At 43.6% G+C, this 27037-nt stretch overlaps 1 protein-coding gene and 1 long non-coding RNA gene across 2 annotated transcripts; one reads left to right on the top strand and one right to left on the bottom strand.

The window, feature by feature from the left end:
* Positions 1–48: 48 nt before the first annotated feature.
* On the top strand, positions 49–10104 carry MBLAC2 (metallo-beta-lactamase domain containing 2). The gene is made up of 3 exons (XM_005288136.4): positions 49–517; positions 7028–9010; positions 9327–10104. Exons 1-2 carry the CDS (start codon positions 49–51, stop codon positions 7411–7413), a joined length of 855 nt encoding a protein of 284 aa, XP_005288193.1. The 3' UTR covers positions 7414–9010; positions 9327–10104.
* Positions 9057–27029, bottom strand: LOC135984296 (uncharacterized). Its single transcript, XR_010602225.1, has 2 exons — positions 16173–27029; positions 9057–16014 (listed from the first exon to the last, which is right to left on the bottom strand). It is a non-coding gene; the product is annotated as an uncharacterized LOC135984296 (long non-coding RNA).
* Between the last annotated feature and the right edge of the window lie 8 nt (positions 27030–27037).

Here is a 27037-nt window from a genome sequence, read left to right as displayed (position 1 = left end):
CCTCCTGGGGGCGGTGGCCTCGCAGTGCGGGGCTGTGTGCGGCCCGGCATGTCGGCGCTGGAGTGGTTCGCGCACAAGCCCCTGGGCGGCGGCATCTACTGGATCCAGGAGCGGTTCTACGAGTCCGGCAACCGAGCCAACATCTGGCTGGTGCGGGGCTCGGAGCGCGACGTGGTGATAGACACCGGCCTGGGGCTGCGCAGCCTGCCCGACTACCTCCACTCGGCAGGGCTGCTGGGGCCGGGCGCCGGGCCCGGGGAGGCGGAGGCGGCGGGCGGGGGCAGGAGGCCGCTGCTGGCCGTGGCCACCCATGTACACTTCGATCACGCGGGCGGGCTGCACCAGTTCGACGAGGTGGCGGTGCACAGCGCCGAGGCGGGCGCGCTGCTCCGCGGGGACAACTACGAGACTGTCACCTGGCTGTCGGATAGCGAGGTGGTGCGGCCGCCTAGCCCCGGCTGGAGCGCCCGGCAGTTCCGAGTGCAGCCCGTGCAGCCCACCCACATCCTACAGGAGGGTAAGGGACAGGCGGGCAGCCCCGCTCCGCCGGGGGGAGGGATGTGTGTGAGGGAGAAGAGTGGGGTCTTCATGCGGCGGGGAGGGCGAGCGGGGCAGTGACGGCTCCATAGGGCACTTGCGCTGGCGTCTTTATAGGGGTGTGTGTAAGGCGGGTGGGATGGGCTGAGTTGTGTCTGTTGGGCATGTATGCATGCGTGTGCTTGCACACACGAAGAGGTTGAGCTGGACACTTGTGTAGGTTACCAGCACCTATGTATCTGTGTGTAAGTAAAGTGGGGCTAAGAGGGTGAGTTGTGCATCTCTGTAAGGCAACAGGATGTAGGTGCATCAGTGTGTGTTGTATCTGTATAGTACATTTCTACACTGATACTCAGCCTGAAAAGATGGGCTCAGGAGGTTCACCTGCATGTGCGTGCCTTACTGTGTGTGTTTGGGGGGGTATAAGAAAGTATATCTGTGTGAGACTGTGTCTGTACTACTGTATGTGGGAGGTGTGCATATGCTGTGTTTGCGTCTTTAATACACGTCCATGTGTGCACATCTGTTGTTTACCTGCGTCCAGGGCCGGCTCCAGGCACCAGCCCTCCAAGCATGTGCTTGGGGCGGCACCTGGAGGGGGGCGGCGCTCACCCGGGGAGAGCGGGGCCGCAGCCGGACTCGCCGCCCTCCCCCCGGCGCTCCAGCCAGCCGGGGAGAGCGGGGCCGCGGCTAGGCTCGGGGCCCTCCCCTGCCGCGCTCCCCTGCGGGGAGTGGCGGGGGGCTTTTTTGCCTGGGACAGCAGAAAAGCCAGAGCCGGCCCTGCCTGCGTCAGTTCACCTGTGTTTAGTGCTACTAGATTAAACATCAGCTTATATACAGTGCATCATGTTTATATGTATCTAAATATATACTTAACGTTTATAGTGTTAGTATATTGTACGGCACTCGAATATAAAACATTTTTTTAATATAAAGGGCATCAGTGGATATGATATGTTGTATCTGTGGTGTTTTCATATATGTTTGTACTACATATAGTAATCAGTCAATTTATATGAAGTGAATCATATATAATGCATCAGGATGTATGTTTATGGTGCATGTCTATATAGGGCCTGTGAATCAGTGTACCTCAATTTCAGCTAAAGGGCTTGATTCTCTGCAGCCTTGGCTTTGTCAGTCTTCTACACCTGTGCAAAGGTGTAAAATGCTAATAGCAATATGAGTCTGAGAGAATTCTGATTTTGGTATTGTTTTACACCCCCTTTTCACATGAATGACTGCACAGGGTGCAGGGTAGTGGAGAATCAGGTCTGTGGTTTACTAAAGGAAATTATTTTTATCAGCTGAATAAGGCAAAAAATATTCTTCCACGTCTGTTACAATTCTGACTTTCCTGCATACCTCTGGGGAACAGAGGAAAAAAATTATAATGCTCCTCTTTGATCTAACCAGATCCGATGGGGAGCAGGCTGCTGATAACACTACCAGGAATGGTGTCACCTCTCAGTTTTGGCTCTTCTGTTACAGGAAGTCTTTTCACTGAAGGTGAACAGAATCTGGATCTAAGGCGAGAATTGTCTATCAGTCACCAATAATTTGGAGAAGATGTGATGATGCATGCTTCCATCGTGTACAGCAGGGGTAGTCAAGGCAGCCCCAGGGGACAAAACTGGATTGTCAGATGCTTTTGAACAGATTGCAAAATCTTTTCATTTACTACTTATTTTCATTACTGGTTTTGTATTATTTTCTCTGGAGTCTGGACCTTAACTATACCTTGACCAAGAAATTTGGACCTTGACAAGAAATAATTGATTACCCTAATGTACAGTTTCATGATGGAAGTAATAATTCAACATTATCTGTTAATATGAAAATTTCATGGTGAATTTTCTTTCAGAATTTCTTTTGACCTGTGTTAGCTTTTGTATTTGGAGTTCGGTTTGTTAGTTGGATGGGCATTGGAACTGACTTACAGATAACAAAAGTGGGGAAGATCTGAGATTCCGAAGCCTCAACTCCCCCTCAATTATTTTATACTGAGGGCTGCTCCACACTAAGCCCCCAGTTCGAACTAAGATACTTCGACTTCAGCTACGTTATCTTAGTTCGAACTTAAAGGTACTTACCGCAGGTCCACATGCGGCAGGCAGGCTCCCCCGTCGACTCCGCCTACTCCTCTCGCGGAGCAGGATTACCGGCATCGACGGCGAGCACTTCCGGGATTGATTTATCGCGTCTAGACAAGACATGATAAATTGATCCCAGAAGATTGATTGCTTGCCGCCGAACCAGCGGGTAAGTATAGACGTACCCTGAGAAATCTCCCTCTATTGCATTAACAACATGACTAATACCTAGGTATACCTATATCTTCCCCCCCATTGATCTCAGAGCAAGGAAGCGAATTTAGCTTTATTCCTTTCTCAGCGGCAAAGAAAACTGATAGAGAATATACAGTGAAAAATAAGGTTTCAAATCTGTGATAATCATCTGTGATATAGTTTGTCAGTTAGGACTATTCTCCTGATGAGGCTTGTTTGGGCTGCGACTTTCATTTTGAAAGAAAATGGAATCTAACCAGATGAAAAGCAAGGAGCTGGTAAATATCTGAAACCAGGGAGGCTTTTGAGTTGCATACTTCAGCCTAAGACAGCTAGTTATAAAACAAATGTGTATATGAAAATAATTAAAATTGGGGATTGATTTCTCCTTATTGGAGGCAATAGTTTAAAATTTTGAAAGTGTTAAAATTGTAATAAATTATGTTTAGTTGGATTGTTGTGCTGCCCCCTCCACTCTAGCAATAAAAACCCTTTATTTCTGGAAAGTGGCGAGTGGTACAAGGTTGGGGAAGTCAACTTTTAGCTGTGTAATCACCTGTTGACTACACTGTCTAGCCTTTTCTTATTCTATACCTATTTATAATCCCACTTAGTATAAATTATTCAGTTTCAACTGTTTTTCCTTATCTTGTCTGAAATTGTTGTTAAAATGTGAACACTTCTCTTCTCCCTCTATTTGAATGATTTTAGTTTTAATATTAATAGGTACCATTCTCTTTTTAAGAAACCAATTCCATGGTATTTGGATTATTTGAACTCCTTGGCCCTAGAACTGTTTGTGATAACCTCCATGCTGATTCTGTGCCTTATGAACAAACAAACAAAACATCAGAAGCTCTCTGCAAAGTTTATTACACTCTATACAGATACGAAAGTATAGTGAGGCAAATTAAGGGTCTTACCAGTTCAGAGTCTCAGGGCAGGTCTACACTTAAAACATTGCAGCAGTTGGAAACCTTAACTCTGATTTTTCTGAAACAGCATCAGTTTAGCCATTTTACGTGTATGTAGTACTTTGCATTGATGTTTGTATGTGTAAAATAGCACTGTTGTTGTTGGATAACAAATGTATACCATAATATACAAGGTAAGCAACAAGGCAGAGTTAACATTGTTAGACACTTTAGCTCTGAATTTTGTGACCTATGTAATTTATCAGCCCTAACAATTAATTGAGGTTAGTTTTTTCCATGCACCCGAAGAAGTGGGCTGTAGCCCACGAAAGCTTATGCTCAGATAAATTTGTTAGTCTCTAAGATGCCACAAGTACTCCTGTTCTTTTTGTGGATACAGACTAACACGGCTGCTACTCTGAAATTAGTCATATGTAATCTCTCAGACTACTAATGCCACTTTAATTTGTTCATCCTGTCTAAAATTTCACTGATTTTTAGCCTAAATAGTCTTTGTTTTATCCTTGCATTTTTTTGTTGCTACACTCCTGGTGTACTTAATTTTCTTCAAGCTACTCTGATGATTGCGCCTTAATTCTGCAAGTGCTTTCCTCCTCTTTGAATTCGGGCTGTTACATGCTGTCCATTTCTTTAGCCTCTTCTTTAAATTTTCTTTCTAGTATGATGTTATTTTGGGTCTGGGAAGCCCATTGGAGCACTTCACAGCTCCAACTTCCTCATTGCCACGATCATCTGGTTCACCACTTTGGCTATTCTGTATCTTCTATATAAAATTATCAGTGTTCATGCTATTAAACTATTATCTAGGCCTTCCATACATATCCTCAAAAGGGAGTTTGGCTAACACCAATAGTCCCCCAAATAACTTGAAACTAACTAACTGGGTAGCAAATTTTCACGTAGAGACAATACTATTTCCCTATGCTATGCACCGGGTAGTCAAATCTGCATTGAGTTTTAATGTTGTGATATTGGTGAGATCTCAAACCTTTGGCCTGGCATAGCAGCAGTGATAAGTAGGGCCCTACCAAATTCATGGCCATGGAAATCTAGTCTCCCCCAGGAAATCTGGTTATTGTAAGGGTGTCACAGTATTGCCACCCTTACTTCTGTGCTGCCTTCAGAGATGAATTGCCAGAGCGTGGCGACTCCTGGCCCAGGAACTGGGTTTTGTTCCAGTTCAAGCCACCAAACAAAAATAACGGTTCGATTACTGGTTTGAGCCAGTTCAAATAAAATTTTAGTTTCAGTAGAAATAAATTTAAAAAAGAGTTCAAACTTAAAATGGAAACTCTTTTGAATTTTGACCATTTACTTATTTTTTAACTTTAATTTTACATGCATTTTCCTAGTGGTTTTGCATTGTCAACTAAACAGGTTTTTTTTTATGAACAATTTGTTTGAGAGAACTAAAATAATATCTTCTAATATTTGCCCATCCATATTGGATCTTTTCAGTGAAAGGATAAGTTGGGCAACTGGAGGGGGAGCTGCTGCAATGTTGGGGATGGGTGGGAGGAGGCCTGGCTAAGGGGGAGAAGGGTTGGGTAGCCATTAACTCTCTTCAAGTACAAGGAAAAAGGTATTATTAACTTCTGGGACCAGGGAGCATTCCACATGTTCTCTCCCCAGTGGGAAGTCTCAGAGATGGACCTTCTATCATTCTCTGGATCCATTGCTTCCACATGTGTTGTGCAAGCAGTTCCTAAGCTTCTCATCTTCCTTCCCACTCTTGTAGACCTCATTTTCGTCTTGTTATACTGAGGCATGCCTTCAGGTATGCCTATTTGTTACTTTATAAAACAAGACAACAAGATAAGATCACAGTAGTTTTTTAAATATTAAGCCTAAAAAAATATGAAACCTTTATTTTAACCAGAAACCCAAATAATTATTTTATAGTTCAAGTTCAGTAGGTAGGACAAATTCATGGTTCAGGTTTGGTTCTAGTTCAAGTAAAAATACTGGTATGAACTGGTTCGTCGGTTCCCATTCGATTCCCTGGCTAGGACTAGATGTTTTGTAATTTCTCCTTAGTCTTTGGACTACCTCGTGCATGATGGCGTGTTAAACATCCTTCTTATTTTAAATTAGCTTCACCACAGTCATTATGTAGGTCCTGTATCATGCTTGCCATCCTTTAGGTTGTGGAAGATGATGGAATTTCCTTTAGAATTAGTTAATATCACTCTTTAATCAGCAGCTTTTATGGAGGTATTTGTTGAAGTAAGTCCTGACTATGAGAGCAGGGACAGACTAGGCTTTGAAGTTGTAAATCTTACTTTTAACCACTTCTTTTAAAATAACTAGAGATTAAAAAAAAAATCAACGTTCAAATGCTGAATTAGCTATATTGTCTGACCTGTTCTACATCATCAACCTGAGCTTCTGCTGAAACTATCAATGCAATGGCTATTAGTGATTAGTGAAACGGATCTTAAAAATCTGTTCTGAATATGAACTAAAATATGACTACTCCAACTTTCCTTTAATTTCGTATATCTTAGTCAATACTGGTATTCTCAAAAGTAGTATATTTGGGAGCCAATTTTGCTTCCATTGTAATCATGTACATTGTTCTGTCACTGCAGATCTCAAAATAACTGTGTTGGAGTCCAGAGAGATAGCTAAATAACAATAAATTTTGAAAGACCATAAAATCCTCGGTATTAAAAATGCAGGAGAAACCGAAGTTGGGAAATCAGTAGATTTTTAGAATGTATGTTTCTTTCTGCCCAAATTTCTTCATAGTTCAGATCACCTGATTAAAAATTAAGTCCCATTCCACATTTTCTTTCCAATGTTTGGTCTTTTTAGAGCAGGGGTCGGCAACATTCGGCACGCGGCTCGCCAGGGTAAGCACCCTGGCGTGCCGGGCCAGTTTTATTTGCCTGCTGACGCGGCAGGTTCAGCCGATCGCGGCCCCCACTGGCCGCAGTTCGCTGTCCCGGGCCAATGGGGGCGGCGAGAAGCCACGGCCAGCACATCGCTCGCCCGCGCCGCTTTTCGCTGCCCCCATTGGCCCGGGACGGCGAACCGCGGCCAGTGGGGACCGCGATCGGCCGAACCTGCCGCGTCAGCAGGTAAATAAAACTGGCCCGGCCCGCCAGGGTGCTTACCCTGGCGAGCCGCGTGCCGAACGTTGCCGACCCCTGTTTTAGAAGATATATAATTTGCTTACTGCATAGATCTCTGTATACACTTTGGTTTTGGCTTACAATGCATAATAAATGCATATATTTTCCCTTAATATATTTAAATCTGTAGGGGACGTAATCAACCTTGGTGACCGACAACTGACTGTCATGCATATGCCTGGTCATTCAAGAGGAAGTATTTGCTTACACGACAGAGATCAGAAGATATTGTTCAGCGGAGATGTTGTTTATGATGGATCGATGATTGACTGGCTTCCCTACAGCAAGATAAGTGATTATGTCACAAGTTGTGAGCGTCTTATAGAATTAGTGGACAGAGGTCTTGTGGAGAAGGTGCTTCCAGGGCATTTTAACACCTTTGGAGCTGAAAGGCTATATCGTTTAGCTTCCAACTACATTTCAAAAGCTGGAGTTTGTCACAAAGTTTCTACCTGTGCCATGAGGTCCATTGCAAGTTTAGCTCTTCATGTGACAAATTCTAGAGGCACCTCTTAGTGTCGGTTGATTTTGTCAATATCAAACCAAACTATTGTAAAACCAAATGGCTTGTGAGCTAGTGTTGATAGAAAGCAAACAAAAGCAGTGTGTATTGTTAAAGAAAAGGCAGACTGATAATGAATGAGTCATAAAGATTCTTATTTTTTGCTTGCTTTTTTATTTTATAAAATTAACTTCAGCTATAGCTATGCAAAAGCTACTATCTATCTTTTCTTTCTGTTTTTCAAGGCATGTTTGCACATGATTTATGAATGCCATTAGACTGCAGTTTGAAATATATTGTTTTATTTTTGATATTATTCTGATGGATATGTATGATATGCCAAAATGAAAAGTTTGACATTTATGCCTGAAACTTAACTGTTTTTATGTGATGTTAGGTTAAAGGCTCAATTTGTGTTTAAAGTGTATTTTTTAAATGGTTGAAATGTAATTTAGCTGTTAGTGCTATATTTGAAAAGATAGCTGTAACATTCCATTGTCCTATTATAAGTACTGAATTCAACATCCAGTACATTGTTTATTACTTTTAAGTGAATGTAACTTGAACTGTTTACTATTTGTTTATAAACTATTTCAGTACATATTGTTGCTTTTTGAAGAAGTAAAGTGCATTGCATTTGAGTCTGTTGTTCCTAAAACAGATTAAATGCATCCATGAAAATTGCTAAGACATATAATAATTTCTTCATTAAAATTGAAGTGTTATTTTAAATGATGTTAAACAAGTTAGTTTATATGTGCATAATTATTTAACAATTTAAATGGACACTGTCTGATTATTTTTACATATATTTTACCTTCCTAACAAGTTTGACAGAGTTTTGTTTGCAAATTTTGTTTTTCCAGTTTAGCAAATTTATTGTATCTACGATGTTTAAGTGGAGTTTAAAAATTAACCTACTACTTTGTTTGCAGTTGACTTTATACGAAGAGATGGTTTTATGTGATCATACCAAACTATATTTTGGGCTCTATTCAGAAGAAAATATCTATGGCCTTTCTGACCTAACATAAATTTTGGGAGAAAGAATGGTCTGCTATGGAAACTAATCACAAATTAATAAGCATTCTTGCCCAGAAGTTATGGAAGTGAAGATCTTATGTAAATCATCTCTCCTCTTGTGGCTGTTTACTTCATATATTCTTCACCAAAAGCAGCACTACAAAGAGTTTAATAAAGGCATGACACATTTATTTAGATTTTAACAGTGCCTATTTAATGTAAGCTGGAGCAAAACTGTAAGTGGGCAGGACAGATCCACTAGACCAAGGGTCGGCAACCTTTCAGAAGTGGTGTGCCGAGTCTTCATTTATTCACTCTAATTTAAGGTTTCGCGTGCCAGTAATACATTTTAACATTTTTAGAAGGTCTCTTTCTATACATCTATAATATATAACTAAACTATTGTTGTATGTAAAGTAAATAAGGTTTTTAAAATGTTTAAGAAGCTTCATTTAAAATTAAATTAAAATGCAGAGCTCCCTAGACCGGTGGCCAGGACCTGGGCAGTGTGAGTGCCACTGAAAATCAGCTCACGTGCTGCCTTCGGTTGCCTACCCCTGCACTAGACTGTGGCTAGTCAGAGGACAGGTTAGCAATTATATGTTCTGTTGTTGTTGTTGTTTTTTTTGGGGGGGGGGGGGGGCGGGGATGTTTGAGGAAGAAATCTAAATTCCTTTGTGATTATGTGAAGGAATGTTTACTGTGGATGATATTCTTCCTGAACTAACTTCAGTAATGAAGCTATTTAACTCAGTTGCTACTTTTCTTTAATACCAGAGAAGAAAGGCAAAAAAAGTGGGCCTGAAAAGTCAGTCACTTAGTGAAGGGCCACAAAATAAACTTCAGATCATGGCCTCTCTTCTTTTCAGTTGACTGACGTTTTCTCTTATCCACATGTATTTAGACTGCAATGAGCATTATTCTGGAAAGCAGGCAGGTTGGCAGTTGGAGAACTGTTGTGGGAAGCAGAAAATTCAAAATGCCTGAAGAAGCATATTGTATCTACCAAAGAAGGTTGGATTTGCATTGAATTGTCTGGGTGACTTGCAGCAGCTGTTGGAACAGGACTCCTTGATTCAGTAACTGCTAAGAAAGGCTGTTTTGTACTGTTTAAACACAGAATTTGTGCTCCAGCATCAACTATTTCATACTACAGAGTCCCTGACTTCACTGGGTGTTTTGCCAGTGTCAAAGAGCAGTAATTATCAATAATATCAGTAAATATCAGTAATTGTCAGATTTCTTCCTCCATTAATTTTGCCTAAATCAGTAATGGACCCAGTATAAATACAGTCTTGGACTGGTGTTTAATAGTATACTGCTGCTCCAGATGCACAGAAAATCATAGTTTTGTGGATCTTAAAATAGCAACTATTTTTAAATTATAAGAAATAACTTGTTAGGCAAGTAATATCCTCTCTATAAAATATCTGGAGGCCTTCCTCTCTCAGACTATTTTTTTTTATTTGTCAGATTTTGATCTTAAGAGTTTGACAGTGTCCCTTTCACATTACTTTGATTAAATATATTTAAAATCGGTTAAGTTTAAGTATAGCAAAACTTGGGGTGTTTAGAATTGTTGTTTGTAAAAAGTCGGAAGCACTGTCTGTGTTAAGTTTGTTGTTTTCAATATTGTGGAGGTTTTACAGAAAATATTAAACTTGGTCTGTCTTCTATCAGAACTTTACTGATGTTGGCTCTCTGTTTTCTAGATAAAACTGTATTGCATCTTATTTTGCCATGGATACTCATAATAAAAGTGTTATCATAATAGTATCCAGTTATAATTTTCATATGTATTAGAATCCTAGAAATATAGAGCTGGAAGGGATTGCAGTCTCCCAGTCCATCCAACCACCAAGTACGGTATATATCTAAGGTGTTTGTCTAACATGTTCTTAAAATCCTGTAATGACAGTGATTCCACAACCTCCCTTGAAGCCTATTCCGGTACCTAACTATCCTTATAGTTACAAAGTTTTCCTCAGTATCTAAATCTAAAATCTCCCTTGCTGTAGATTAAGCCAATTACTTTTTGCCCTACCTTCAATGGACAGGGCTGTCATCTTTACAATAGCCCTTAATCGGTTTAAAGACTTATCAAGTCATACACACGTACTGTTTTCTCAAGACTAAACATGCCCAGTATTTAACCTTTCCTCATAAGTCGTTTTCTAAACTGTCTAGCATTTTTGTTGCTCTTCTCTGTCCACATCTTTTGTAAAGTGTGTCACCTAAAACAGAACACAGTGCTCCAGTTGTGGCCTTACCAGTGCAGAGTAGAATAGAATAACTAGCTCCTGTGCCTTAATGTATTTTAGTATATATTTTAAATGGAATATTTTTCTTTAACAGAAAAATTAAGATCTTTGTTCAAATGGAAGAGGATAGTAAATGTAAATTTTATAATTACATTTCTATCCTAATAATGTAAACTGCACTGTAAACGTACTCATGATGGACAGATGCTGCAAGACATGATTTGGTCCTTTCTTTAGTAATGTGTTTGTACAAAAAAAGCATCTTAAGTTTCTTTCAACAAAATCCACACATGATTATATAATACAATTTTCTTCTTTTATTAGAAAAAGACTGCTGCCAGGAAGCATCCCCAAAAATAGGAAGTACAGTTTTACACAAACAAAAGGATGTGGAGGACGTGTTACCCTAAATTTTAGATGCCAATTAAATTAGCCTACAATAGCGCTTCTAATTTAACAAAAGAGTAACAAGGTTGTGGCCCGCCTGAAAGGAATTGCCAGTGTTTTACCAGGGGGCTTATCTCTGACCTGCAGAGGGCTTCCCAGAGAAAACTAGTCTTGCTAACCCCTGAAAGGACACTGATACTGACTTCTGCTCAAGGATTGACAGAAGCAGAAATTCTTTGAAAATGAAATTTATTGAACAGAAATAATTTTAAAAAAGTTTACTAAAGCAAGAAAAGATGCATAGGATTTAATAAAAAATACAATAAAGAATTATACAATAAAGTGGTGCAGCAAAATAAGACAGACTGCATAACATACCTAACACATATAGAGCAGAGGTTCTCAAACTGTGGTCTGTGAGCTCCATTCAGGTGGTCTGCGGATAGTTCCCTCTAAGATGTGTAGCCGCCCAGGCACGCACAAGAGAATGAAAGACCACTAATTGAAAGGTGTGACTCCACTAATTAGGTGCCTGTACCCTGGAGAAAAGATGCACATGTAAGGTGAGGTGGTGGCCTTGGGGGGAATAAGGGGTAGGTGGGAGGGGACAGCGGGGGTGGGGGTAATTTGGGATGTGCAGGGCTGCGGTGGCCAGAGAAAGAGGCGACTTTCCCCACTCCAGGGCTGCGGCTGCCAGGGAGAGACGGCCCTCCTTCCCAGCTCGGGCTACTGTGGTGGGGGAGAGAGGGAGAGACCTGCCCCCCCTTCCCAGCCCAGTGGCGACCCCTCTCCTTCCCAGCCCCAGCTTGGGGGCTGCCACGGCAGGAAAGAGAGGGCACATTCATCGCATTAGAAAGGTAAGACTAGTGATATTAAATGAGTTGTGTGCTTTTATTTGTACAACAAAAACAGTTAGTTTTTTTTATATAGCACTTTTATCCAAAGCGCTTTACAATAGTTAGCTAACGGTACAAACAACATTTGGAAAGATCAATAAGTGGTCTGCTGAAACCCTCAGCAATTTTCAAGTTATCCGTGGGGGGAAAAAAATTGAGAACCACTGATATAGAGAATACAGTAGTTTCAATGTAACATGTATATAAAGATCCCACGTACAAAGGCTTTTAGTTTTAGCGTTACAATCTAACCCTGTACTTAATACAATGTAGTATACATGGCCTCTATATACACATAAAAAACCATCATATTCACAGATTTAAAAAGAAAACATTTACTTAACACTAACACTTAACATCCAGTGAGCACTGGCCAAGCGGACAGTGGGCAGGGGAGATCGATCCCCAGGCACTCTTAAAGAAAATAATTTGTAAGTTTACTGCAGTGGTCCCCAACCTTTTTCAGCCACCGTGGACCGTGGCTGGCAGATGAGCATCCGCTGAAATGCCGCCGAGAAGCGGCAATGTCAATAGGCGTCGCTGCCAGAAATGCTGCCGACAAGCAGCGTCATCCAGAGGCGTCACCGCCGAAAATTGGCAGCATTTCAGCAGCGACGCCTCTGGAAGACGCTGCTTGTCGGCAGCATTTTGATGGATGCTCGTCTGCCGGTCAGTATACGGATGCACATAGATGGGGACTACGGAATTACTGTTACACTCACACTAAAATCCCTCTGACTCAACTTAGGTCTTTTTGGTATGTCAATATAAAAGACGAAGATGTCTGTGCCTGGAGAAAAGGGTCTATCTGATAATGACATTTTCCTCTATCTTTATTTAAATGTATATCATTAGGCTGAATTGCATCATTACAAACATATCCAATTCCCTGTTCTTCCATACAAGCCTCATGTTCAATGATTTTCCAAGTCTGATTTTGTTTTATTGCCAAGAATGTTTTCTGTTGATTGCATCACACTGGTGTTGACATTTAACCCAACTGATAAAATAGGAGATATCCATTCAGTTTAGGCATCAGACATCATATATGCAGTTGCTTGGTTCAATTGAGCATTGTATGTGAAGTTTACTATCTTCCACTGAGAAGATTTTTTATTTTTCAGCCTCTGGCATATTTCCACATTTTCTTATTTCTAGAGGTAAAATTCCACTCATTCCATCTCCTATAATATCTTGAAAGCATTTTCCTCTTTCAGTTACCAACATTTCAGTCTTAGGGATTGTCTACATGTGAAAATTAATCCAGAATAAAAGGGGGTGTGAATGTAAAGCAGATTTAACTATTCGTGATTAACTCCATGTGTGGAGGCTTTTTATCCCAGAATAAGAGTGCATTATTTCAAATTACATAAATTCAGTGACAGGTTTCAGAGTAGCAGCCGTGTTAGTATCCGCAAAAGAACTGGAGTACTTGTGGCACCTTAGAGCCTAACAAATTTATTTGAGGATAGGCTTTCGTGGGTAACAGCCCACTTCTTCGGATGTATAGAATAGAACATATATTGAGGAGATATATATACACACATACAGAGAGCATGAAAAGGTGGGAGTTGTCTTACCAATTCTGAGAGGCCAATTAAGTAAGAGAAAAAAAAACTAAGTGAATCAAGATAGCCCAGTACAGACAGTTTGATAAGAAGTGTGAGAATATTTACATGGGGAGATAGATTCAATGTTTGTAATGGCTCAGCCATTCCCAGTCTCTATTCAAGCCTAAATTGATTATATCTAGTTTGCATATCAATTCCAGCTCAACAGTTTCTCAGTGGAGTCTGTTTTTGAAGCTTTTCTGTTGCAAAATTGCCACCCACAGGTCTGTTATTGAATGACCAGACAGGTTAAAATGTTCTCCTACTGGTTTTTGAGTATTATGATTCCTGATGTCAGATTTGTGTCCATTAATTCTTTTGCGTAGAGACTGTCCGGTTTGGCCAATGCACATGGCAGTGGGGCATTACTGGCACATGATGGCATATCACATTGGTAGATGTGCAGTTAAACAAGCCCCTGACGGCATGGCTGATGTGATTAGGTCCTATGATGATGTCACTTGAATAGGTATGTGGACAGAATTGGCATTGGGCTTTGTTGCAAGGATAGGTTCCTGGGTCAGTGTTTTTGTTCAGTGATGTGTGGTTGCTGATGAGTATTTGCTTCAGGTTGGTGGGTTGTCTGTAAGCGAGGACAGGTCTGTCTCCCAAGATCTGTGAGAGTGAGGGATCATCTTTCAGGATAGGTTGTAGATCTTTGATGCGCTGGAGAGGCTTTAGTTGGGGGCTGAAGGTGACAGCTAGTTGTGTTCTGTTATTTTCTTTGTTGGGCCTGTCTTGGTAGGAGGTGACTGCTGGGTACTCATCTGGCTCTGTCAATCTGTTTTTTTCACTTCAGTAGGTGGGTATTTTAGTTTTAAGAGTGCTTGATAGAGATCTTGTAGGTGCTTGTCTCTGTCTGAGGGATTGGAGCAAATGCGGTTGTATCTTAGAGCTTGGCTGTAGACAATGGATCATGTGGGGTGTCCTGGATGTAAGCTGGAGGCATGTAGGTAAGTATAGCGGTGAGTAGGTTTCCAGTATAGGGTGAATTCAGTGAATTAACCCATTTTGGAATAAAACTCTCACTTTGGAATAAGAATGTCCAGCCATGGAACTAATCTGAAATAATTCCCCATGTAGACAAGTTTGAGCAAGCTGTCCTTGTCATGTAGCCAGTGTGTCATATTAGTGGGGGTATCAGTTGCATCTGTAATAAATCAGAAATAAAGCTGGGTGTCTTGTGTATTTTTGGTAATGAAACAACATGTCTCAGCACCTCTCCAAGTGGTCTCCTGGTTTCTGAAGAGGAGGGGGAACAGAATAGTTCCACAAATGAAGACTTTGCTGGAAGAGGAGCAGTTGCCCATCATTACTCTCTGAGCCGGTTGGAAAAGAATGATTAGAGCACTATTGCTCTGATGTCTGGGTCAGCAATGCCTTGCAGTTGACAGTCAAAAGTTGTGGAGAGGTTACGTATTATGAGATCTGAGATTGTCCTCTTCATTCCTTAGTATTATTAGGGCTATCTCCATGCCATGTCTTGGTCTGAAGTTGAATTGCAGGGTATCCAAGATGTCAGCAAAAGTCATACCTAGATGAAACATGCAAAACCATTCAGAAAGTACTGGTATCCATGAGTTGGAGATTCTCAGTCAAATGCTGGCTTTCTGAGAATCATGAACATTGTTACAATTTTCAGTAGGATTTTCACTGACCATTTCTATTAGCAATAGGAACAGTTTTCTTTATTGCCATTCCTCATCCCAGAGATACACCTCAGTTTCGCAGGTGATGTGTCAAAAATTTCTCAGTGTTTCTTCAGCTTCATTGTGTGCTAAATATACACAAGTGGCAGAGTTGGTAATGTCATTTGATCTGCTATATAGTTTCCTTCCTGTGTGCATTCATCTCAACTCTTTTGTGAAGCAGGAGGAAAGCTCTTCACAGCAGTTGGCAGTGGTTTGGTCCAATGTTAGGAGCTTCAGGTGCACAGTACCTCTCAAAAACAGGAACGTAATTTTTTCCCTATATTTTTCAAAATCAATTTTATTTCAGTTGCTTTCTGGGTTTGTACATTTTTATGTATAGAAATTTTAGATGCTTGTATGAGCAGTGTTCTACATTCAAATTGTATTGTTTTGTTATATCAAACTAAACCTTGTGTTCCGTAACTTCACAGCAGAAACTGTATTATGTTGTAGCAGTCCTCAGTCAATGACCACAGAGTGTGTCTACATTTTATTTGCCAATTTAAAAAAAATCTTTTCAGTTACTTCTAGTATCTTAGTTTCTCTTTATCTCAAACAAACACTGCTGTCATCAGGGAACATCTCTTCCTCTGCAAGAGAATTGTGCTAGAAAAATAGGAAATCTCACTACTAAGGATAAAATTTTCAGGAGCAGGAAACAAGGCATCTCCACTGCTGGGTCCCAAACATGTATCACTAGCGATCAGAATGAACCTTAGTCCAACTGCTCTTAGAGCAGAAAAATAGCTGCAATCAAAGGAAACGAAAAATTAAGATGTAGGAGAGAAGGAAAAGGCATAGGCAGGGAATTATGGATGAAGAAAAATAACACTTTTCAAAGTTAAATTAAGGACAGAACAGAGTCCATTTTGACTAATTTTGTGTTTCTTAATTATTGTACTTACTGCTTAAGTACTACAGTGATTTCAGTAATACCACACGGTACAATTTTTCAGACACGAGAGATATTTCAGCATTTCACTTACAAATGGAACCAGGAAGTGCAGAAGCATGGAGAACTGAAAAATGGGAAAACAGTAATTAAACGTTATTTGAACTTTAAGTGATGTTTGGTTCAAGTTATGGTGATGGTTTGGTCAGTTCATATTTTATGTAAATCAGTTAATACCGCCTTAAAGAAAATACAACCAAATTATAGTATCTTGTCACTGCTATTCCTTGCCTTTATAAACACAGTAGTTATTTAGTGTTCATTAGCTATAAGCCTAACCAGTGTAAATGCAAGTAAACATATTTGTTCACTCATTGAGATTCACCAGTCATTTCATAACAAGTGACTGAATAAGTGACAGATACATGCCATCTGGTGGTTTACCTGCATATGTACAGCTTAGAGCTCAACCATCATTCTCCTTTTTTTAGGAAATCCTTTTTGAGTGTTGTCCTTTTGATAACTAGCAGAACAACAGAAACATTTAAAAAGATACTGAAAGGGAGCAGATCCCTCTGAAGAATACATCAAAATAACATGAAAGTGAAACTACATCTGAAGTTAGAAATGTCAAGATTTAGCTAAATAGCTGCAGAATGAACAGGAGTACGTGTGGCACCTTAGAGACTAACAAATTTATTAGAGCATAAGCTTTCGTGGACTACAGACCACTTCTTCGGACGCATCCTGTTCTTTTTGCGGATACAGACTAACAGGGCTGCTACTCAAATCTAGCTGTAGAATGTTTCTCTTTATTTTCAAACCATCTTATCACTGTGCTATCCAAGAGTATTTTCAGTGATTTGTTCTGAAAAATCAATATTTGGTTCTTCAAGCTGCTCTCTTTCATTAGCTGCCAACAACATGCAGGGACTATTCCAGTGGTTTAGAGGTTAGCTTCCATTCTGTGTGTAAGAGTCATGAGTAAGGGGAAAAATATTAAACAAGGTAGTAGAGAGTAAGGAAAAGGAGGAAAAAAATAGAGGGCACAGTAAAGGCCACACTCAGCAGGGAGGGAATCCTGGGGTAGAGGGCAAAGCAGAAAACAAAGTGGGGAACAAAATGACAGACAAAGACCACAAAATATAAATGGAAGAGAGACAGGAGCAGGATTTGCCTACCAAAGGGAAGGGAGGCCATGCCCATGCAATAGTAACAGAGATGCTCTAGGAACACAGCCTGTGGTGAGAATGTGATGTGGGAGCTGGAACGAAGATCCACTAAGTACATCCCATATAGTCCACCAAAGATCCATTAGCTGGAAACAAACTTCATTCTCTACTGAGCTGGGCTGGATTCAGACTGGTGACCTAGAGGGGAAAGGCTCCAATACAGTAGCAGTGTTCTAAGGCATTGAGCCCTCCCATAAGTGAATACTTAAGGGGTCCTCACTATTACTGACCTCAAAAGTTTAATCATCATGAACCAGACTCCAAAAATCATGAATATATGAAAAAAAAAAAAAAAGATTCTGGGCTATTGTCTGATTTCTGAACTCCTAAAATTGTCTCACATGCATTGAGGATGGGCAGGAGTTCAAAAATCAGAAGATAGACCAGAATCATTTGATTTTTGGAGTTTAGTTCATGACTTAAAATTTTGAGGATGGCAACAGTGATGCCAAGTCTCACAATTTTATAGTGACGAGGACCATTTTGGTCCCCTCTGTCAGAGCTTTTGCTAGAAGACCCAACTAAAATCAAGGCCCCATATGCTAGGCATTCTTCAGCCACATAATAAAAGACAGGCTTGGTTTACATAGGGAGTTTAAACAGGACTAAACACCTGTGTACACAGGATACAATTCATTATAGCGCACCGACTGCATTTATTACAAATTTTGGAGTCCTCTTTTGAAGTGTACTAACTTTGCTGCAAATCAAGTTAATTCGGTCTATTGTTCATGTGTAGGCAATGCTACTGCAAACTGCTTTGGCAGCCTTCCAATTCTTATCCTACCGTACTTTTCAGGTAACCATTATTGGCCTCTGTTTACCTGCGTGCCCTCCCCTGTTCTGGGAGGAAGCTGACCAGATGTTCCCTCCCCTGTTTATAAGCTGGAGTACAGCCAGATTTTGTCTATTTACTTCTTGATTTCCATTTTATTACAATAGCTGTGATAATATTCTAAGAGCCCTACAATATGCCTTGAGCAACTTCTTGGAGCTGGGTTGAGGCAGAGCCTGTGAAGGAAACCTTGGCATGTCTTTTTATAATACCTTAATATTTATATTTTAAGGTATTATGTTATAGTGTTGTACTAGCTTCTGTTCGAGGTGCCCCATGGCTGCAGCTATTCTAGGCGGATGAGAGCTAGAAGATTTTCTGAGTCCCAGGTCCCTGCCTTGCTCCCTCTATCAGCCCATGCTGTCTATTTGTCCCTCGGTCTTCCATACACCTTTTCAAAATGGTGGATACTCTGGCCAAATAATTGGCCTCTATCTCATGATGAAGCCCCAGTTAGTTACCATTTTCAAGACCACACACTGGAAGGCACATGCTCATGTATCTATTTTTCTTTCCCCTTCCCTTTGCTTGGCAAATGATCTCTTCCCCTCCCACATTTGCCATCAAAATGGTGGATGGCAGCATATCACAGTTGCAGCTTTTATCCTCTCCCTCCCTGCAGGGGATTCAAATAAGGAAAACATTCTTTTGTGAAAATTGTAATGTTTACTGAGGCAGTGGTTACAGAAAGAGAGTGTGATTAGCATTCTCACTTTACATGAGGTAGACATTGACACTGCATGTCTGTAAAAGCAACAAAGAGTACTGATCCCCTACAAATGCCCTGTAAACACTCATTCTTACAGCCTGGTAACAGTGAATGCTTCAGACAATCATTGCAGAACCCTATTTTTCTCTGCACGTTCAACATGTCTGTAGGAGAGATAAAGCAAAAGGTAAGGCTGAAAAATTGTTCAGAGATTATGAGGAAGAGCTGCATACTCCACCCCTCTCTAGGGAAAGCTTGCAGTCAGAAGCTCCTTCTTCCACTCCTCCAGCACTTCTAGAGGAACCATCTTGGTGAATAACTTCACAGCATCTCTCATTGGTCTGTCCTTTGCCTTTTTTAAATAAGGTCACTCTTTGCCTCCTATTCACCTGCCTCAAGGTAATGTCATCCAGGGTCAGGACAGCCTAAATATTGAAGGGATTACTAGATAACTCACCCCTAGATTCACCCCACTAACTCTTCTGATACTATATAAGCACCTCCTAGGCACAGGAAAACTGCAAAGCCAGACCAGGAACATATATCCCCTCCCACAAAATCTCCGGGGTACAACTGCAAAGCCAAACAGCAGATACTGAATGGACAAAAATCCCAATTCACACACCACTTACCATCTCTGAGGTTCCCCCACAGGCTGGGAAGAATCTCAGGGATGTAAAACCAGAAATGCATGTAAAAATATGCTATCAAAGCACCACCCCAAATATGAACAATAAATGTCTTTTTCCTAATATCCCACCACTACGGCACCTGCACTGGCCAGACCCTTGAGGTCAGAGACTGTCAGTGACTGAGTGTCTAGCAAACCTGAGGGGGAGAAAAAAAAGAGTCATGATGAAATGTTCACAGATATCATTACATTGTCTCCACGGAAAAAAAAAATTAAAAAAAAAATGCAGAGGTGGAGGCAGTATCTGAGGACAGAGAGGCAATCTGGCAAAGAGCTTTCCTGGGAGATCATTGCAGTGGAAAAGGATAGCGTCACATTTGCCAGAGAAAGCACTGTCATGGCCAAAGACAGTATAAGAAAAGACAGGAAGATGCAGAGGCAACTCCTGGCGGCAATACAAAGCCAAAGTGCCCTACTGCCCCACATGTTACTATTAGGGAAGAAGGCAATGCAGTACTGCAAACCAACCCCCAGTCACATTATCCACCTCCGGGACAATACAGACTACTGGGAACAACTCCTCCTCCCTGCTGTACCTGCAGGACTGCTCCCAGAGGCAGTTCCCCTTACAGACCCCAGCTCAGGACACTGAGAACAGTGGCACATGGAACCCTAGCTTTTTTGAGCCCTCTATTACCCCTGGTACCAGCCTTGGTACTCAACACCATAAGCTCCACAAACAAGAAAAGGCAGGGCCAAGACATATACTCACCTATGACTTTAAGCCCCTCTCTACCCCTTGCACTGTGCTCTGCATTGCACAGTTGTACTCTGCGGTTTTGTTTCATTGCTTGTATACTGAAAGAGTTCTTTGTAGTTAGATAGAGTTTTTAAATATATTGTTTCATAATTAAAAGTGGTTTTCATTTCAGATTAGGTTAATTTGTGTTTGGTATATAACAGATTGTTTAATAATAACCATTCATTTTACACTGACAATAATTAAGTTTGCACTAATTCCTAATGTTTTCCAAACACATGTAAGCAAAGACACTGTTGTCAGTTGGCTTGCACATTTGTGCTTTTTCCGTGTGCTATCCCAGCAATGCGCAGATAGCTGGTTCAGCAGATCTTGACAGTACTACCCAGTGCGGTTAAGTGCTGGAGGCTGGAATGTCATTTCCTCGGTAACTCTGTTTAGGCTGCAGTGCTTCTGCCCTTGGAGCTCCAATGTTATTAGTATATAGTGCAGCGTATTAATTCTGCAAACCTCAATGTTACTAATAAAGGAAGACCACCGGCAGTTTGGTGGCAAAGGCGCTTGGCCAAGTTTATTGTCAATGAAGCATGGTACTAGCTTTCTGGATCAACACATGTATGCTGGTTACAATGGACTCAGCTCAGTCCATTCATCCCTATTCGTTATTTTGTCAAGCCATCTTATATTGTACTAGATTGGGATGTATCTGTTCTAGCTGGAAAATATTTATGTAAATATCTAGTGCCTACTACACTAGCAGCAACTTTGCCAAGTTCATGTACTGGACCGTGAACTTGTAAGCATGTGTTTTAATACATGGCCTGACTTTGGTTCACAGCCTCTGGTTCAGGCCTCAGATCTTGCACTAGGTCCAGTGCGCCAGGTACAATAGGGATTGCCACAACAGTGAACTTCCACCACCCTAAATAACAATGAACTGCACAAAGAACGTCCAACTCCCCTTCCCCCTCATCGGTTAACAGAGGGATGTACAACTGCACAATTTCAGGCCTAAGACTCAAAATAAGAGCAATAGGCATCTCTGACAATATCACCCTGCCTGTTTGCACTTTGTATTGGACGGCTTGCTGGCTGCTTATACCATCAAGCAACTCTCTGCAACTCAGTTTCCCACCCATCACTAATGTTTTCTCCCTTACTCTCACAAATATTATGCAAAATACAACAAGCTGCTTTAATCTTTGGGATTTTTTCCTGCTACTTCCAACCTATTGCACAAACGGAACCATCTCCATTTCAAATGCACAGTCTGCAACTACTGAGGCGATATTAAACTGTTTTTTCCTTCTATCCAAGCAGAGGATACAGCCAGTCTCCCAGAACAACAACATCCTCGCTATGTCCACAGTGTTCCTGGGGACAAACAGTCCTTTCTCCATTAATTTTAAATAGAGCAAAGTTCCAAAAGATTATGGACCCTTCCAGACCACCCGAACTCTTCAGCTGCAAGATGAGCACTGGGAATTCATAGAGGATATCTTACCAGTACTTTCCACTTTAAAATGTGCTACAGCTGCCATGTCTGCTGAATAGTCAGTGTCAATTTCAACTATTTATCCAATTTGCAACAGTCTTCTCCAAACTGACCTCAGAAGCGAAGCTCCTGTCAAAAATGGAAAAGTTGCTGATTTCAAGGCTGCTGTTTGTCATTCTCTGGAGCATCACATGAAACCCAATGATCCTGTCTTAACTGCCAAACCTGCACTTATTGCCTCCTTGTTAGAGCCACGTCATGAACACATGCGGTTTCTTTTACCTGTTGTCCAGATTGCAGAAGCTTTGATTTAGCAGCGACTTGCATCAAGGTTAGAAATAGAAGAACCTCCGAGTGCTTGGGCTGAACCGAGAACTGGATTAGCCGATAGAGCCAGCACCGGAAAAAATGCATGAAACTCAGAAGAGTGCTGTAGTGATGCTTTTACGTGAAAAGCACGCCAAAAAGGAGAATGCAGTAGAAAATGAACTGGAAAATTACTTCAGGGAGCCTTGTCCTTCATTGGAATGTAGTCCATTGAAGTGGTGGAAGGCCAATGCATACGGAAAACTGGCAAACAGTTACCTGCGCATTCCAGGAACGTCTGTGCCTGCAAAACATGTGTTTTTCAACTGTGGCCTTACTGTTAATTGGCTACGCACAAGACTGACACCAGAGCATGTAAACATGATAATTTTTCTTAACAAAAAATCAGCAGTAGAGTTGAAATTCTGATCTGACTTTTTGTGGTTTTGGACGGCTCACGGATATTATGTAAAAAGTTAAACAAAAAAGTAGGTTTTAGTTTTACTTACATAAGACTGGCTGTTTTTGTTGTTAATAAAAGCACTTGACAAAGATAATATATATGTGCAGTAGATTCATTGTGAACCAGTGACGCTGGAACATTTTTAAATAGTGGGGGTGTTGAAAGCCAGCCCCCTCCTTGCCCCGGGGAGCAGAGCCATGTCTCTGGGGGGGGGAAGGGGACGGGACATGGACGGGGTAAGGGGGTGGAGGCTGAGGCCGAGCTGAGGGCGGGCAGGGGCCAGGAGTGCAGGGTTAGATGTTAATTGCAGTGATTCTTATATCCATAGTATTAACTGCTTGCTGTATTTGGGGCAGGAAAACAAAGGACATATTGGTAGGACCTTTGGAGTATTTTCACCATCCAAAAGAAGATTAACCAGAGATCACAAGATCAATTTCCTGCCATTACAAGATGAAAACACTGGTCATTTGTGCTTCTTAGTTTCTCTAAAACCCCTGCAAGATAGGATACTTTTTGTGCGCCTGGCCCCAAACATATTTGTGGGCCCCCATGGGGCAAGGTGCAGAGGGGTGGGACGGTCAGTCTACAGAGTGAAGGGCGGGCTGGGGGCAATGAGGCACAGCGTGGTGGGAGCAGCCCAGCAGGAGGGCACTGTTTACAAACTTGCAACTTCCAGACGCACACTGGCCTGCCCAGCCCTGTGCTGCCAGCATGCCCCTTCCCCTTGAGGGCAGGCCCGCACCACACCGCCCCCCAGCTCAGTGCCCCACCCTTATGCCCAGCGCCCCCTCGCCCAGAGACCTCCACCACAGATCTCTATGCCCAGCCCCCACCCCTCCCAGAGACCTCCCCCGCTGGCCTCCCACCACAACTGGACAGCACTCTGCACATCACACCACTCGCCCAGCGCCCCCCATCCATAGACCTCGCCACTGCCCACGACCTTCCTCACAGTCCCACCATCACAGCTACACAACACCCCATATTCCTGAGGGGATTCTGCACCAAAAAATTAAAAATTCTGCTCACAATTTTAAAATTCTGCAAATTTTAATTATCAATAAATAAATGTGGAGGCTCCAACATGGCAGTGGGAAGCACAGGCCACTGGTTGCATGGAGGTGGGAGATTACCCTGCAGCCTCCCCCCACCCCACAACAGGGACTCGGCAGTGACGCTGCACCCAACCCTGACACAGTGCAAGGACTAGGCCTGCCCCAGAAACACCTTGGGTCCCTGCCCCCCTGTGCCAGGCGCACCAGGTGCGAGTGAGCAGGCTCAGCCCAGCAGCAGGACCCAAGTGCAGAGGGACTTATTGTGGGGGTAAGAGAGTTCTCTGTGGGGCAATCTGGGTGCGGGCAGCTCAGTGGGAGATTTGGATGCACAGAAGCTCATTGGGGGGTTCCAGGTGCAAGGGCAATGGGGCTCTGCAGGGGATCCAGGTGAAGGCTTGTCAGGGTGAGAGTTCAATGGGCCTGCTTAACAGGGAAGCCCCAGCTTCTGCCAAGGGTATGCCGCATGCTGGGCTCCAGCTTCCCTCCTGCCCCGCTTCCCTCATCCCCTTCTCTTCTCCATCCCATGCCCCTTCCCCACTGCTCCAGCTCCTCCTCAACCCACACCCTTCCTTCCCCACTGCCTCTTCTCCCTGCCCCTGCTTCCCCGTCCCCCTTCTCTTCCCCATCCCATCCCCCTTCCCCACCGCTCCATCTCCTCCCCACCCTACCGCATTCCTTTTCTGCTGCCTCTTTCCCCCTAACCCTAGCCTGCCCCTGCCCTTCCCCACCATAGGCACTCACTGTTGTATGGAAAACAGGATGGCTCCCAGTACACAGAAGGGGAGCTCAACCAGCACTAGGACCCAGAAAGTGGCATCTTCTGAGCAGCACCCTCTTTTTTCAGCTTGCAGAAAGGGGAGGAGGCAGTGGCATGTGACTGTGTGCCTCCATGCCTCACCTTTGTTTGGGGGCACTGCCCCCAAACTAAGCCCATGGGCGTTCTCAGCTGCCACGCCCCTCCCTTTGTTCTTCGGTCACTTTTGAAAGGGAAGCAAAGAAATCTGCAGGGGATCTGTTTTCATTCTCCCAGGAGTACCCTACATAGAACCCCCACTGCCCCCCACAGACCCTCCAGAGATCCACTCCTCCACACCCTTCCTGCCCCCCAGCCACACTCACCGGCCTGCTGGAAGTGACTATGTCCATGCATGAGCTGAGCCTGCAGCACTACTGGGGCCAGTCCAGGATCCCTCTGGCCCCTTGGAAGCGACACAACCAGCCAGGACAGAGCGGGAGCCCGGCCTGCCCCGGCCAGGCTCCTTCAGGACCCACATGCCTGGAGGAGTAGAGTAGGGCCATCCCTAGACATTGTGGTGCCCTATGCAGCCCCCCCCCCATGGGGGGGGGGAAACTGTGCCCAAAGTCTGTGGGGGCAGGAGCAAGCTTGGGGGGGCAGAAGGGAAACCGCCCCCCAGCACAAGTCTGCTCCCCTGGCTCTCAGCCTTGGGGGAAAGGAGGGGGAACCACACCCCCAGCACTCACCGGTGGCGCCTGGGAGCAGGGGCGGAGGCAGCTTTCCTGGCCGGCTGAGCCGGCCAGGGGATCAGGCTGGCCGCTGGAGCAGCATGCAGCTGCATAGTTTGCATATGGGTAAGGATGGCCCTGGGGCCCAGCCCACCACTCACACCCCAGGGGTTAGGCGGGAAAGAGGGGGGTGAAGAGGAGTGAACAGTGGGTGGGGCCTCATCCAAGCAGAACCCAGGCAGAGCGGGTTGGAGAGGTGGGGCCACAGTCTGGACACTGGGGCCCCTTCTGAGTGTGGGCCCAGCACCATGAAGCCACTGGTGCCATGGTAAACCCGGTACTAAGAAATATATCTGAATTGACTCTCTCTCTCTCTATATATATATATATATATAAATGGATCTAGTAGGGCCGGCAGCAGAGCGCAGGGTGGCAATGGGGCTGGCAATTGGGAGGGACCCCGGGCACGAGGTCAGCAGCTGGGATGCTGGATGCGCCGGGTGAGAGTAGAGCCCCAGGTGCAGCAGCAGCAGAGCCCTGGACTTGGGGCAGGCAGCTGGGATGGACACCGGGGACACCGGGCAGCAGCAGGATGGACCCCAGGTGCGGGGCCGGCAGCCGGGACGGGCCCCAGGCATGCCAGGATGCTGGGTGGCAGCAGGGAGGGATCCCAGGTGCAGGGCCGGCAGCCGGGACCCTTGGCGGAGTTTAATCATTAACAGATTAAACTCTTACATCCCTAATCTGTATGGTTTGTGGGGTTTTTTTTTTTTACTTGATTACTGTACACTGATCTACAGTTGACACTCTCCGAGATCAAACCAATGAACCAGAAATGGTGTGCTAGCAAATAGGCTCACTCTACTCCCTTAGAGGAAGGTGAATCAATATGTTATTTTATTTTCAATTTCATTCAATAGTAGAGTGGTGCTACTCTACTACTGTGCTACTTATATTACTTATGACAGAAAGCAACATGTTATGTTGATAAAACAAAAATTCTCTTGTCCTGTGCAAAAGTACTCTCTTAGAAAGAGGAGGGCCCACCTGGGGCATGAATCTCCATGGGTGAATAAAAAAAAGTTTAGGGATTTTAAATATATACTTGGTACAAAAAATGGCAAAGTGCTCAAAAGTTGGCAAATAGCACAACTAACTCTAGCTGTGCAACTTTAATTCCTAACCCCTAGTATCATAATGCTTGTTACGCACAATTATTAATTACATGCTCATCTACTATATTTTCCCACATCGATCTTCAGCAGGGTTTTAACCCGAGCCTTTTACTAGCAGTTGTCTTCCACGGGCCCCAGCCAGTAAAGGACAGTGAGAGCCGAGTAGCGGCAGCGGATTCCGGTGGCTGGGGCAGTGAGGCCAAGCTCCCAGCGCCGGGAGATGAGAGCACAGCCCTGCGCCCATCTCTGCCCGGCCCCATGTCTCGGGGAGGATGCGAGCCTTGACAGAGCAATAGGGGCGGGGAAGCGCAGAGTTCAAACGGTGCCTAGACGGGCTCCATCCAGGCAAGGTCCCGAGCGCCGTCCGGCTCCACTGGGACCGGCCCACCTCACCGTTCCTCCTCCTGACTGAAAAGCCTCCGCCTCCCCCGGCAGCCTCCTGAGCGTCACAGGCTGGCCCACTACAAACCCCGGGCAGGGGCGGCCCGACGCCAGCGGGAGGGAGGAGCCTCAAAGCTACATCCGGCATTCTCACCCGCATTCCCACCGCTTTTGAAATTTAACTGCCGCTTCCCAATGCAAAGCCTGAGCCGTGAGGCATTCTGGGTAAAATCGGCAGCCGCACACGTCAACCAAACTACGAAGAAGGAGGGGACTCCCCTTTGGTTGACAAGCATTTCAACCAATAAGAGAGTATTTCAGGAAGGTGGGTGGGAGGAAGCTGTTGCTCAGCCACTTAGATTAGCGGTA

This window comes from Chrysemys picta, chromosome 6 (assembly GCF_011386835.1).
Source record: "Chrysemys picta bellii isolate R12L10 chromosome 6, ASM1138683v2, whole genome shotgun sequence".
Lineage (NCBI taxonomy): Eukaryota > Metazoa > Chordata > Testudines > Emydidae > Chrysemys > Chrysemys picta.
This window is presented reverse-complemented; position numbering and strand designations above follow the sequence as displayed.